Here is a 13,221-nt window from a genome sequence, read left to right as displayed (position 1 = left end):
AAGAGCTCCCAGAATCGGTACTCTCACTCCCCTCGGACGAACTCCCCAAGGACGATTCGTCCTCATAGGCCCTCGGACTACGCCTACCCTCGGATTCGGTATCTGACATCTACAAACACAAACGAAGGGACACTAAGTGCCATACTAGAATCAAAGTCCTATTCTATCTCCTAAACACTTATGTTCATGCTTGTTCATGCTTGTTCATACTTTGTTCATACAAATATTCAACGATTTCAACACTTTGATTCACAAAAAATCATAAACACAACAACATACCTTGTTCACACGGTGGTTCCTAGTCGCCGGAAATCGCCTCCGCCTTGTTCAAACTCGCCGGAAATCGCCTACTCAGCCTTCGCACGGTTGCCGAAAATCGCCTCTCACAAGCTCTGATTGCTCTCAAAAACTTCAAGTATTCCAACTATCGTCCCTTCCTTACATTTATAGGACAATCCTAGCATCGGGAAGCGAAGCGACGCATCGGGATATGAAACGACGCGACTCTTCACAGCCATGCCGACACGTGTCACGCATGCATGGGGGAGCCCAAGCGTCCTCATTTGAAACGTTTCCAATCCTCAGAGACGCTTCAACTTCTCGGACGCTGCAACTCTAGCCACTTTCGAGCACAACTCCACTGGCCAACGGCAGGCGCACGGGGATGAGTTCTCACTCACCTCTCGTGCTGAACGGCAGGCGCACGCTGATGAGTTCTCACTCACCTCTCGTGCCGAACGGCAGGCGCACGCTGATGAGTTCTCACTCACCTCTCGTGCCTCACTCACCTCTCGTGCCGAACGGCAGGTGCACGGGGATGAGTTCTCACTCACCTCTCGTGCTGAACGGCAGGCGCACGGAGATGAGTTCTCACTCACCTCTCGTGCTGAACGGCAGGCGTTCCTCAACCCTTACCTACACTAGCCTCTCGGACCATTCGATACCGAATGCCATCTCCTTTTCAAGCTCACTCGCTCGGGCACTTGGGGGACTACATGCCACCATCGGCAACAATGAGACCATCGAGTTCGGATCAGAATGCCGAAGACAGATTCAAGTCCCCAACCGAGAAGTCGCTTCTCAATCGGTAACTTGGGGGACTTCTGTTTGTACCATATCTGACCCTCCACTCATCCAGTGACACGTGGATCAGAGAAACTCCCCAAGTGCCCAAGGCTCCGAACAATCAGCAAACGGTCGCTACAGGCCCAGCATAGTCTACAATCGGTATCCCCTACCGATTCTGCAGAATCAACCTCGAAGCACCTGCCCGAAATATCTAAAGACTCGTGTCAACCTCATAGGGCCCTCCCACGAGTCCCACTTCAAAATTAAGTACTAAGAGCATAGAAAATGCCCTCTATAAATAGGCCCCTTCACTACAATACAGGGGTAAGACTTTTTCAGCTTGACTTTGATACTAATATATTGTCAACAGTAAAAGCTTTTAGAAAACAAACTTACTCAGGCATCGGAGGGTCTTAGGTTGGTTCCACACCGGTTCCATAGACCTTACGAGTCTCGGCTTCCTTCTATTCAGGATCAGCGTCCAAAGAACAGGAAGGATCCGCATCCAACACCCAATCGATCCCGAGATCGTCCACATCACTTGTAAGTTGCACTCATCTCTATCTGTTCAGTTTTTAGTGCCAACAGATTAGATTAATTTAATTATTCAATTAAAGTTATGAAACTTTAATTAAAGGTCCCATATGACTTGGAAATTCAAAAGGGATTTGACCATATGGAATTAGACACATATGTGACACATTATAGGATAAATGTGTTGGACCAAGATAGCAAAAAGATGACACACAAAGGGGGGTGTGGCTACACTAGGGCTTGGGGGTAATTTTGTCACTCTTGTGACATTTTTGATCGTATAAGTGTGTAGCTATGGTATCCTATCATCCTAGGGTTTTCAAGTTGGTGAAATTGGAAGATAGAAAACATCAAGCTCTCTTTCCCTAACCCCTTCAATCTATCACGTCAAGTGAGGGTGCTAGCACCACTCTTCACTTGTTGTCTACTCATTCTCTCATCCCACTCAATCCTTGGTAAAGAGCTTTGGGGAGGTGCATATCTTTGTACCTATTTGGAGAGCTATAAGGTGGAGAATCAACATCAAAGGGAGAGCCAACAACAAAGGGACCACTCCCTATACTTGAACACCATTCTTGGTTTCAAGATTCTCTCCAAGGGTATGAACTTCTTATCTTTCTCTCAAATAGGATTTAGAGAGTCTTTGGTGCACACTTTCATAGACTTATAAAGATTGGGACCAAATGAGACTTGCATGAATCCCTAGTTTATTTAATGCTTTTGCTCTTACTTTGATTTCATATTAGATATGGGTTGCTAGGTGATTTATACTCTCAAAGTTTGGTTGTAAAGTTTTTAGAAATCTCTACACAACACTATTATCACAATATTCCCTTCAAGACACCCATTGGAACAACTTCTATGAAGAATGTCTCCTCATTCGAGCTGTCTATGTTGCTGAAAGAAGGCCTGCAATGTGACCTACGAAACTGGGTTGGCAGGGAAGTGCAACCAAAATTTGATATATCTTTAAGCTCTTATTCCTCTCATTCTCATAAGATCTTAACATGCTTGAATTGCATACATTCTGCTCTCTTTCTCTCTGAACTTACAAAACACACAAAGAGAGGTAAATGACTCAAAATGCTAAGAAACTTGTTGACACCGTAACTGACCGAGCAATTAGCTAGGCTAGACCATCCACGTGCCATGCTTTGAGAGGTCATCACCTTAGCCAAAGAAGCCTTACCACAAGTCACAACTCTAAGTAAGGCAAGGAGTCCCACATTGGAAGACTACAAGAGGTGAAGACACCTCCTCACCTATAAAAGAAGACTACTGTTCAATTAGAAAGGGGTCTTGGGTCTTAAGTCTTGACCCTTGGGCCTTGGATCCAAGACTGGGCTGGGCTTCTCACTTGTTACCTTTATATTTGGGTCCAACCCCATGTACAAATGCAAATACGCATTATTATAATAATGAGAATATACTTCTCCGTGGACGTAGCCCATTCATTAAGGGTGAGCCACGTATATCTTGTCTTCTGTATGTTTATTGTTTGCCCAAATCGTCACACACATGCTGAAGGTCCTCACCTTCACCCATCATCCATCACACCTCATTACTAAGTTGGACTCAATCTTAGCCGAACCATTTTGAGAATCAACAGTTTGACGCCTTCTGTGGGAATTGACACAAGAAGCCCTTGTCGATTCTCCCTTCTTCAGTGCCTTTCGGCACCCTTACAATCAACATAAATTAATTGTCGTTCGGCAATACCCGTGGTCAGGCAACTATGAGTCACCAAAACATCAAGATGCCGAAGGCACTACTCTTGTTGAAACCTCCATCAGATAAGTGGCACATTCATTATACTTATTATTCTTGGGATCAAGAAAAGCCACGTGCATTATTTTTAGGAGATAAAGCACACTTTCTTATCTTATATTTTACTATATTCATAAGCATGCAATTCAATGATTGCATATATTATTCAAGGGGCTCAATCGATGGCCTAGCCTTCATTCATTCTCATTTTAATACTATTTTGTCCTATTTGCCATATAGGAAAGTCTGGAGCAATTTAAATGGCCAAGCCAAATGGCACCCCATCCTCCAAACAGCAACCATATGCTTCAGAAAGTTCATAACTCAGAGAACCATGCTTGCTGTTAGTCTTTCGTGGGCTACGGTTTGGAACAACATACTAGCAATTTTTATCAAGCCACCCAATTCCTACCCCAAAATTGCCGACAGATATACGAATAACATCTCATGGCTGGCAAACCAAGGCCTGCCGAACGGCATCTCAGGCATTGGGGACAACCAAAGATTGCAAGTGCCGCACGACACATCCATCCAAACCAAACAGCACCCAGCCACCAAATTAATCTAGACACCCAAAGAGAATGGGTTCATATCAGCAAGCCCAATTGCCGATTGACACCCATCTCCAATCCTTTAACTTCAGCCAATAGCTTTCAGAAGCCATATCCACTTCCAAAATTCTGCCTTCAACAACAGAAAAAGACAACATGCCGAAGATATACGCATTTGCCGAAACAACACACCATTCAGTCACTTTGAAGATTTCCAACTTGAAGGTTGCCAAATATTCCAATACACCAAAAGCATCACTCTGCATGGCTTGCATGGCCAAGGAGGCCGACCACCATTTCAATCCAATGCCCACGTGGTTCACTTCAAGGAGACAATTGCAAGTACTGTACAACACCCAATGCCCAAACTCTTTTCGGCACAACCAAATACAAATATCTTGGACAAGCTACATCTGAAGCTGTTTATACCCAAAATGAACAGCCAATGAGAATGAGACACGTGGAAGAGATCGAGCTTGGTCAGGGGCGTCCTCGGCACCCTACCTACCGATCGCTCCATTAGGGCAACGCCCTCTCATGGGACACGTGGCATGCTCCCCAGCGACGTCCACAGTCCCACATCGAAATTATCAACAAAATGCACACCTCCCAAGGCCTATAAAAGGGGCCAACTACCCCAAAATAAAGGTAATCAGAACTTACGGCATACAAGCCTATTGATCTGTCAGTTGAACTTTCTAAATCCCGAACTTACTCAAGCATCGGAGAGCCTTTGGCCGGTACCACACCGGTGCCTTGGATCTTACCGTGTGTTTGCTCATATTGCAGATCACGCTCCCTACCGAGGCATTGAGGATACCGAAGGTATAAAATTACTAAATTGACCCTTTAAGTCAGAGAACCACTTTTTGGCGTCAACAGTTTGGCGCCGTCTGTGGGAACGATAAACAAATCAACCCTTTATCCCAAACATATGGGGACCAACTCGAAAACTACATTCCTACCGCAGGAGGGGATGCTGTACGGTATGCCAGGCGGAGCTAGCTCGGCGCCCCCATATACCCCGGCAACTAATCCACCTGTACTCCAACCCGCTGAAAACGCGGAGCTTTTAGCCCAAGTCGTGTCCCTTCGGCAGGACATGGCTAGGTTACAAGAACACAACAATTTCCTCTCGTCCAAGGTGGACGAAACACAACAGCTGCTGAACCAGCAGCAAACGCAAAACATCTAGACCGATCGATCCTCCGAGAGCCTACAGACTTCCCGTCGGCAGAGGAAGGGTAAAAAAGTGGCCGAGGTTGCGCCTGCACCATCTAAACCCTTGGTAGTCCCGGCACCAAAAAATAAGCCTTATGTGCCGAAGAAAGTCTATTCCGATTGTCGCCATAGGCTATTGGATCGGGAGGCCGAACGACAAACCGAGTGACAGGGGTCGCCGATCAGGATAAAGGCGCGCCTGGATGACCCCCGGCTGAGAAGTCTGGGAAGGAGGTCGCCGATACGGAGGATACAAGTCTTGGAGTCAACGGCAGGGTCCGACCAAGAATACGCCCCTTCCACGTTTGGCAACGCCAACAAAGTTCTCTGAGGTTAACCCTATCAGATCCCAGCAGCGGTCGGTGCATCAAACCGCTGAGGAGATACCGGACAGGGACCCTGTCATTCGCCTTCTCCTTCAGAGGGTACAGAAAATGGAGGACGATCGGAATCGCTCGCAGGAGCCAGACTGGGGAAGGCTTCGGCCAGGACCCTTACACAGGAGTGGAAGACCCCCTGGCGCACCTCCACTCTTTCCAATCAGCTGCAGGGTGCCAAGGGCTAAGCGACGAAGGACTGTGCCTACTGTTCCCATCTTCGCTCACAGAGGCGGCTCTGAATTGGTTCTACCGTTTGGAACTGGGAACGGTCGATTCCTTCGACGAGCTGAAGCAGATCTTCCTGAACCACTTCATGATTCAGACAGACAGACTGTACTCTGCCGACGACCTATATACCATCCGGCTGAGGGATGACGAACCATTGCGTGAGTATGCCGCACGATTCAGCCATGAATACTCGAGATGTCCGGATACCGATGACAGGGCAGCCTACGGCGCCTTCAAGAGTGGCCTACGGTCCTCACACTTTCGGTATCTGGTACACAGCAGCAATTGGCGTACGTACGATGAACTCATGAAGCAAGCGGCAATCAACGCCAAGGCCGAATACTTCAACTCGAGGGTCGAGCCCACGGCTCAGCAGAGCGAACCCATACAGCGGTCCTCCACGGCACAGGCGTCGCCGTTCGCGCCAGCGGCACAAGCTGCCGGATACCCTGAGAGCCACAAGCGCAAAGATACCGGAAGCTCCCAAAAGGGGCATTCCAAGAAAAACAAGAGCAGGTACGGTAGGGACAGCTACCGAGCACCGTTACCAGCGCATAACCAAGGAACGGAGGTGTTCACCCTGCTCAACACCTCCTACGAGGCAGTGCTGATGAATGAAAACGAGATAAACCCGAAGCCAGCGTTCCGAAAGCCTAATCGGCAAGACGGCAGGGATACAGGGAAATTCTGTCGATACCATCAGCAGAACAGCCACAATACCGAGGATTGCATAAGCTTGCGGAAGATCGTTGAGCGGTTAATTCGGGAAGGCAAACTGGATCAGTACATAGCCAGGCCGCAGCAGGCGCCAGTACCGAACGCCAATCGACAAATCAACATGATCAGCACAATCAGCGGAGGCCGAACTCTCGCCGGGGCATCTAACCGGTCAATGAAGCAGTATGTCAGGGCGGCACAGTACCCCCAAGTCCTCGGCATTGAAAGTAGCCGGCACACCAAGATGCCGAAGGTCATATGGGAACCCATCACCTTCTCCGAGGAAGAAGAGGAAGGGATCATCTACCCACATGACGACCCCATGATCATCGGACGAATTCTGATCGACACTGGAAGTTCGGTAAACGTCATTTTTGCCGATGCGTTCAAAGAACTCGGAGTAGATGGCAGCCAGGTCAACCGACAACTTTCGCCTCTCCTCAGCTTTTCCGGAGACTTGGTCCAGCCAATCGGTAGTGTCAGATTGCCGATCGCATTCGGCATAGCCCCACGAAGGACCATGGTTTACGATCAGTTCCTTGTGGTGGACTGTCCGACGGCATACAACGTTATTGTCGGCCGAACGGCACTCACGGCAATAAAGGCCCACTTGCCCCCCCACATGCTGCTCATGAAGTTCCCAACTTGCTACGACACGGGGGCAATCAGGGGCGACCAGCTGAGCGCCCGGAACTGCTATGCCACGGCGCTGAAGTCGACAGCTCCTCAAAAGTAGAAAGAGACCTTCACGGTAGTGGATTTGCCGAACGGCAACGACCCAGTAGATGACCCGAGGGAGGAAACGCTTATTCCGATGACACAACCTGCCGAGGATCTCGAAACCGTGGCGCTGGACGAGAGTCAGCCGGACCGGTACGTACGAATCGGAACCATGCTAAACGCCACCCTCCGCGCCGAATTCATCCAGTTCCTTCGGCGAAACTCGGAAGTCTTTGCCTGGTCTTACAACGACATGCCGGGCATATCCCCCGACATCATCAGCCACAAACTGAGCATCTCACCGGCTTTCAAGCCTATCAGGCAAAAGCCCCGATCCTACGATGCCGAACGGTATGAAGCTATGAAGAACGAAGTAGACAAACTCATGACCATAGGCTTCATTCGGGAGGCTGTATACCCAGACTGGTTGGCAAACTCTGTCATGGTTTGGAAGGCAAAAGGTGGATGGCGAATGTTCCAAGACTACACCGATCTGAACAAAGCCTGTCCGAAGGACAGCTTCCCGTTGCCACGCATCGATGAGCTGGTCGACGCCACTGCCGGTCACGAACTGCTCAGCTTCATGGACGCCTACTCTGGATACAACCAGATCTTCATGCACCCTGCCGACAGCGAACACAAGGCGTTCATAACCGACAAAGGCTTATACTGCTATAACGTCATGCCGTTCGGCTTAAAGAATGCGGGGGCAACCTACCAGAGACTGGTTAACCGAATCTTCGCTGAGCAGATCGGCAGTACAATGGAAGTCTATGTGGATGACATGCTAGTAAAGAGCCGAACGGCAGATGAACATCTGGCGGACTTAGCCCTCATGTTCGGCATCTTGAAGGATTACCGAATGAGACTCAACCCAACGAAGTGCGCCTTCGGCGTATCTTCGGGAAGATTCCTCGGTTTCATGATCAGCCAAAGGGGTATCGAGGCAAACCCCGATAAAATAAAGGCCATAATCGACATGGAGGTGCCGAAGACACAAAAGGACATCCAGAGCCTTACCGGACGAGTGACATCCAGAGCCACAGACAAGTGTGCACCGTTCTTCAAAGCCTTGATAGGGGGCAAACACCATATAGAGTGGACTGCCGAATGCGATAAGGCGTTTCAAGACTTAAAAGACTACATAGGCAAAGCTCCGCTACTGTCAAAACCACTCCCAGGGGAATTTCTCTTTCTGTATCTATCAGTATCCAACACTGCCGTCAGCTCAGTATAAATACGAATACCGGAGAAGGCAGAGCTACCGATTTTCTACGTCAGTAAGGCCCTACAAGGGGCAGAGTCTCGATACGCCCCACTTGAGCAGCTGGCTTTGGCTCTGGTCGTCTCTGCCCGGCGGTTGCAGCCCTATTTTCAGGCCCATACCATCGTCGTCCTAACCAACCAGCCTCTTCGGCAGGTTTTTCAAAAGCCAGAAACATCCGGTAGGTTGGTAAAATGGGCGATCGAGTTAGGAGAATTCGACGTACAGTTCAAACCCAGACCTGCCGAAAAAGGACAAGCCGTGGCAGACTTCATCGCTGAACTAACACCTTCGGAGGCATCAGAACCCGGGAAAACCCCTCCACCGGAAGGCCTACCAAACGGTAGCCGGTTAGACCAGTCAATTCCTATCTGTATCCTACACGTGGACGGCTCGGCAAACCAACAAGGGTGCGGAGCTGGCTTGGTACTCACCGCCCCCGACGGAGCCAAGATGGAATATGCCATCAGGTTTAGTTTCCGAACATCCAATAACGAGGCAGAGTACGAAGCCCTCTTAGCTGGCCTTCGGCTAGCAAAGAGCATGGGAACTAAGCAGGTCAGCATCCACAGCGATTCGCACCTCTTCGTCAACCAGGTCACTGCCGATTTCGCCGCAAAGGACGCATCTATGACAGCCTACCTATCATCGGCACATCTACTACTCCAGCAGTTTAAGGCCTACGAGATCCGGCAGGTTCTGAGGTCAGAGAACAGCCATGCCGATGCATTAGCCAGATTGGCATCGGCAATTAACGACAAAATTGGCCGAAAGGTCCCTGTCGAGATCTTGGCCCAGCCAAGCACCACCTCCGTCGGCATATGCACCATACAGTATGAGGACACCTGGATGTCGCCAATATACATATACCTTACGAACGGCACCCTCCCAAAGGACAAGTCACAAGCGAGGAAGCTGCGTTACCGATCGGCAAGGTACATTGTCATCAATGACATCCTGTACAAACGCGGCTACACAACCTCCTACATGAAGTGCGTCACCGAAGAGCAGGGCAAATATGTCCTTCGGGAGATCCACAGTGGTGTCTGTGGCGATCATTCTGGCTCCAGATCCCTGGCCCACAAAGCCTTCCGGCAGGGCTACTATTGGTCGTCGATGTATCGGGATGCAATAGCGATGGTAAAGAAGTGCGACAAATGCCAACGGTTCGGCAATATTCCGCACCTACCTGCCGATCGTGTGCCCATGGCCATTCGCCCAGTGGGGACTTGACCTAATCAGGCCCATGCCGCAAGGCAAGGGACAGGTTAAATATGCAATTGTTGCCGTGGACTATTTCACGAAATGGATCGAAGCCGAAGCCCTAGCCACCAAAATGGCGGCAAGGGTCGAGGAGTTTGTCTGGACCAACATCTGTTGCCGCTTCGGAACTCTTCAGGCAGTTCTGCACTCGCCTCAAAATTAACCTATTCTTCGCTTCCCCAGCTCACCCTCAGTCGAACGGTCAGGTAGAAGCCGTGAACAAAATTATCAAGAAACTCTTGAAACGGCAACTCAACAGTGCCAAGGGCGCCTGGCCGGAGAAGCTTCCCGAAGCTCTGTGGGCCATCCGAATGTCCTACCGAACCTCAACAGGGGAGACTCCCTTCAGCCTCGCATTCGGCTCAGAAGTTGTCGTCCCAGTCGAGATCGGCGAGTCCTCCTACCGAACGGAAGTTTTCGAGCCAAAGGCAAACGAGGCTGCACTCGCGTTGAGCCTGGATTTAATCGAGGAACGTGTTCGGTTCATTTTTACACATGATTTTTCATGTTATTCACCTATTATTTTGAGTTAGTTCTTGACATTTTATAGCTTTTTACTTCCTTTTTGTGTTTTCTTAGATTTTACCTTGGTTAGAATGAAAATGAGCTAAAAATGCATTATTGGTTATAAATTCTGTTTTTGTTCATTTTCGTAGGTCAACTTCTTGGCCTGGGATCAACATGCTCTGGTGCTCGGATGGGGTGAAGATCTTCATGAAACGTGTTCCAATGGATGTTAACTACAACATATCCAAATTTGAGCTTCATTGGACAAGTATTGCCTATCCAACCAATCCAGCATGTTACCACAGCTCTGGAAATCCGAAGTGCTCCAGCTTTTACCTCCATATTGTTATCTTGATTCTTCTTGTTACCATAACACTTGGTAACAAGAAATTACCTTGGTTAAGAGATATTTTCAGAGGCAAAGAGCATATTTTCAATGACAAAGCTTCATCATGGCAAGGGGACAAAGTTTGAAGCTTTAACAAAAGGTGGAGTTTTTATATTAAAAGTGAGCTGGAAATCATGGGCTAAAGGAAGATGAATGTGCAATCTGCAAAGCTGATGACAATTCCTTCATTCTACAATATAGAACGTGGGGGATTAATTTCATTGGACTATTCTACACATTGAGAGCAGATTTTGGAGAGCTTGGAGCTAGGAGAAAGCCAAGGTGCAGCCAAGCAAAGTGGAGAAGAAAGCTTCTACCATTGATGACCTTGAAGCTTTCATCATTTTCTCAAAATCTGTAAACTCTTTCTAATTTTATTTTGAGCTTGTATTTGGAATAAGTATGAGCAACTAAACTCCATAGCTAGGGCTTAGGTTGAAGCCCTAAACATGATTACCTTATTGTTTTGATGCTTGAGTGTATGAATTTCTAGATATTGTTGATGAATTCCAATTCACCAAATTAATCTATCCTTGATGTATGTTCTTCTTTGATTGATCACCTTTGAAAGCATGCTTCTTGAGATTGTTGGGATTATGTGTATCTTCATGTTATCCTAAGCAATAAATGGATGAAGTAAGAATCATCCATGTGAATTGGTTTCTTGAATACCTAATGTAAACACCATGCTATTAGGGTTCTTGTGATGTTCATATTCTCTTTGAACTTAATGGGTTTTTCTTGTAATTGAATCAAAGTACTAAGCACACCTAGATTCGATTATAGGGAAGGCACAAGTATTGTAGCACTCGTATTGCACTTTACGTACATTAGAGAGAATCAATGCGTCTTGAGCCACTCGTACTGGTCTTGATTGCGAACATCTTCAACAACATGTTTAGAGTTCATCACTTGAGTATTCATGAACATTGGTAGAATTGTTTAGGGTGGATTCCGAAACCCTAGTGTTTGTTACATTTTAATTTCACAATTTGATAATTCATCTCTGCCATTCTCATTTAAATTCAAAGTCCATTTACTTTCATGCAATAGAAATAGGTCATTTGAACCAAATCAAACCCCCCCCCCCCCCCCCCCCCCCCCCAAATGTGTGTGTGAGTTGCGTGTTTGACACGTTATGTGTCTTTGTTACTAAATTTTATTTGTTTCTGTAATTGTTTTGGACTTTTGGTCCGCGTTGTGTTCTTGCATTTTCTGTGCTGAATCCAACCGTATAAAGAACGTGAATTTTGGACAAACGGTTGGAACGTTATAGGCAAAACACTGAACAGAGGTCGAAACTGAAAAGCAGAGAATTTCGACTCTGTGCAAAACGACCGGTCGCTCATCACGTCCAAATTTGAGTTTCGACTCTGCCAAAAACGACCGGTCATCACTGTTCATGAGACCGGTCATCACTGTTCTTTTTCACTGTTCACAACACTATTCACAGCACTGTTCACAGGTGATAAATAGGTGATAAAATGGTGATAGAAAATGCTGTTTGTGTTTTTCTTTAGTTTTCTTGTGTTGTTTCATTTCTTTTACATTTCTTTACTTATTTTTAGTTTCCATTTTGCATTTGTGCATTTGTGGTGTGTCAATTAAGTGTTCTTTACGTACTCAAACTAGAACTTATAGGAAACCGACAAGTTCTTCGTGGGATCGACCCCATACTTACATAATCTATACTTCGTTAGATTCGTGCACTTGCGGGTATTTTTAATTGGTTGTTTGCACATTAATTTGTGTCCTCTTAGGAATGCAACAGAACGCCGAACGGCAGCCAACCTTCGGAACGAAAAATACAAACAGCGCGTCTCTCGGTATTACGACTCAAGGGTCAGACCTCGCTCCTTCATAATCGGGGACTGGGTTATGCGCAAGGTTTCGCTTGCAACCAAAAACCCAACGGAAGGAACCCTTGGACCTTCCTGGGAAGGACCCTATGAAGTCATCGGCATCCTTAGATCTGGCACCTACAGGCTCCGAGGCACAGATGGGAAGACCCTCAGTCACCCATGGAATGTAGATCACCTCAAGAGTTATTTTAAGTAAAGCCCCCTAGCCAACGGCAGGGTGGAATTTGTATTTTTGCCTACGGCACTTATATATGAAATGAGATTACCCAAAGTTGTACATGTTTGGAGCATTATAGCCTATCGGCACCTTTTCAAAAAAAAAAAAAATGTTTTGGTAGGGCTCATTATATACGAGCCACAGCAGCATTGCATACGGCAATCAAAAGCTACACTCTATGTGTTCACTACCAATTCCAAGATGCCTTCAATTTTACAAGTTTCTTGGCAACAAGTGTTTGGTTCATTTTTACACATGATTTTTCATGTTATTCACCCACTATTTTGAGTTAGTTCTTGACATTTTATAGCTTTTTACTTCCTTTTTGTGTTTTCTTAGATTTTACCTTGGTTGGAATGAAAATGAGCTAAAAGTGCATTATTAGTTATAAATTCTGTTTTTGTTCATTTTCGTAGGTCAACTTCTTGGCCTGGGATCAACATGCTCTGGTGCTCGGATGAGATCATGATCTTCATGAGACTTGTTCCAATGGATGTTAACTACAACATATCCAAATTTGAGCTCCATTGGACA

General features: G+C 47.0%; 1 protein-coding gene across 1 annotated transcript; it reads left to right on the top strand.

Moving 5' to 3' along the window:
• Positions 1-7,280: 7,280 nt before the first annotated feature.
• Positions 7,281-12,666, top strand: LOC148294766 (uncharacterized). The gene is made up of 4 exons (XM_088251873.1): positions 7,281-7,749; positions 8,488-9,616; positions 9,850-10,194; positions 12,369-12,666. The coding sequence occupies exons 1-4, from the start codon at positions 7,281-7,283 to the stop codon at positions 12,664-12,666; spliced, it is 2,241 nt and encodes a 746-aa protein (XP_088107999.1).
• The last annotated feature ends 555 nt before the right edge of the window (positions 12,667-13,221 follow it).

The sequence above is a fragment of the Prunus avium genome, chromosome 4 (genome assembly GCF_965620075.1).
Source record: "Prunus avium chromosome 4, drPruAviu1.hap1.1, whole genome shotgun sequence".
NCBI lineage: Eukaryota > Viridiplantae > Streptophyta > Magnoliopsida > Rosales > Rosaceae > Prunus > Prunus avium.
This window is presented reverse-complemented; position numbering and strand designations above follow the sequence as displayed.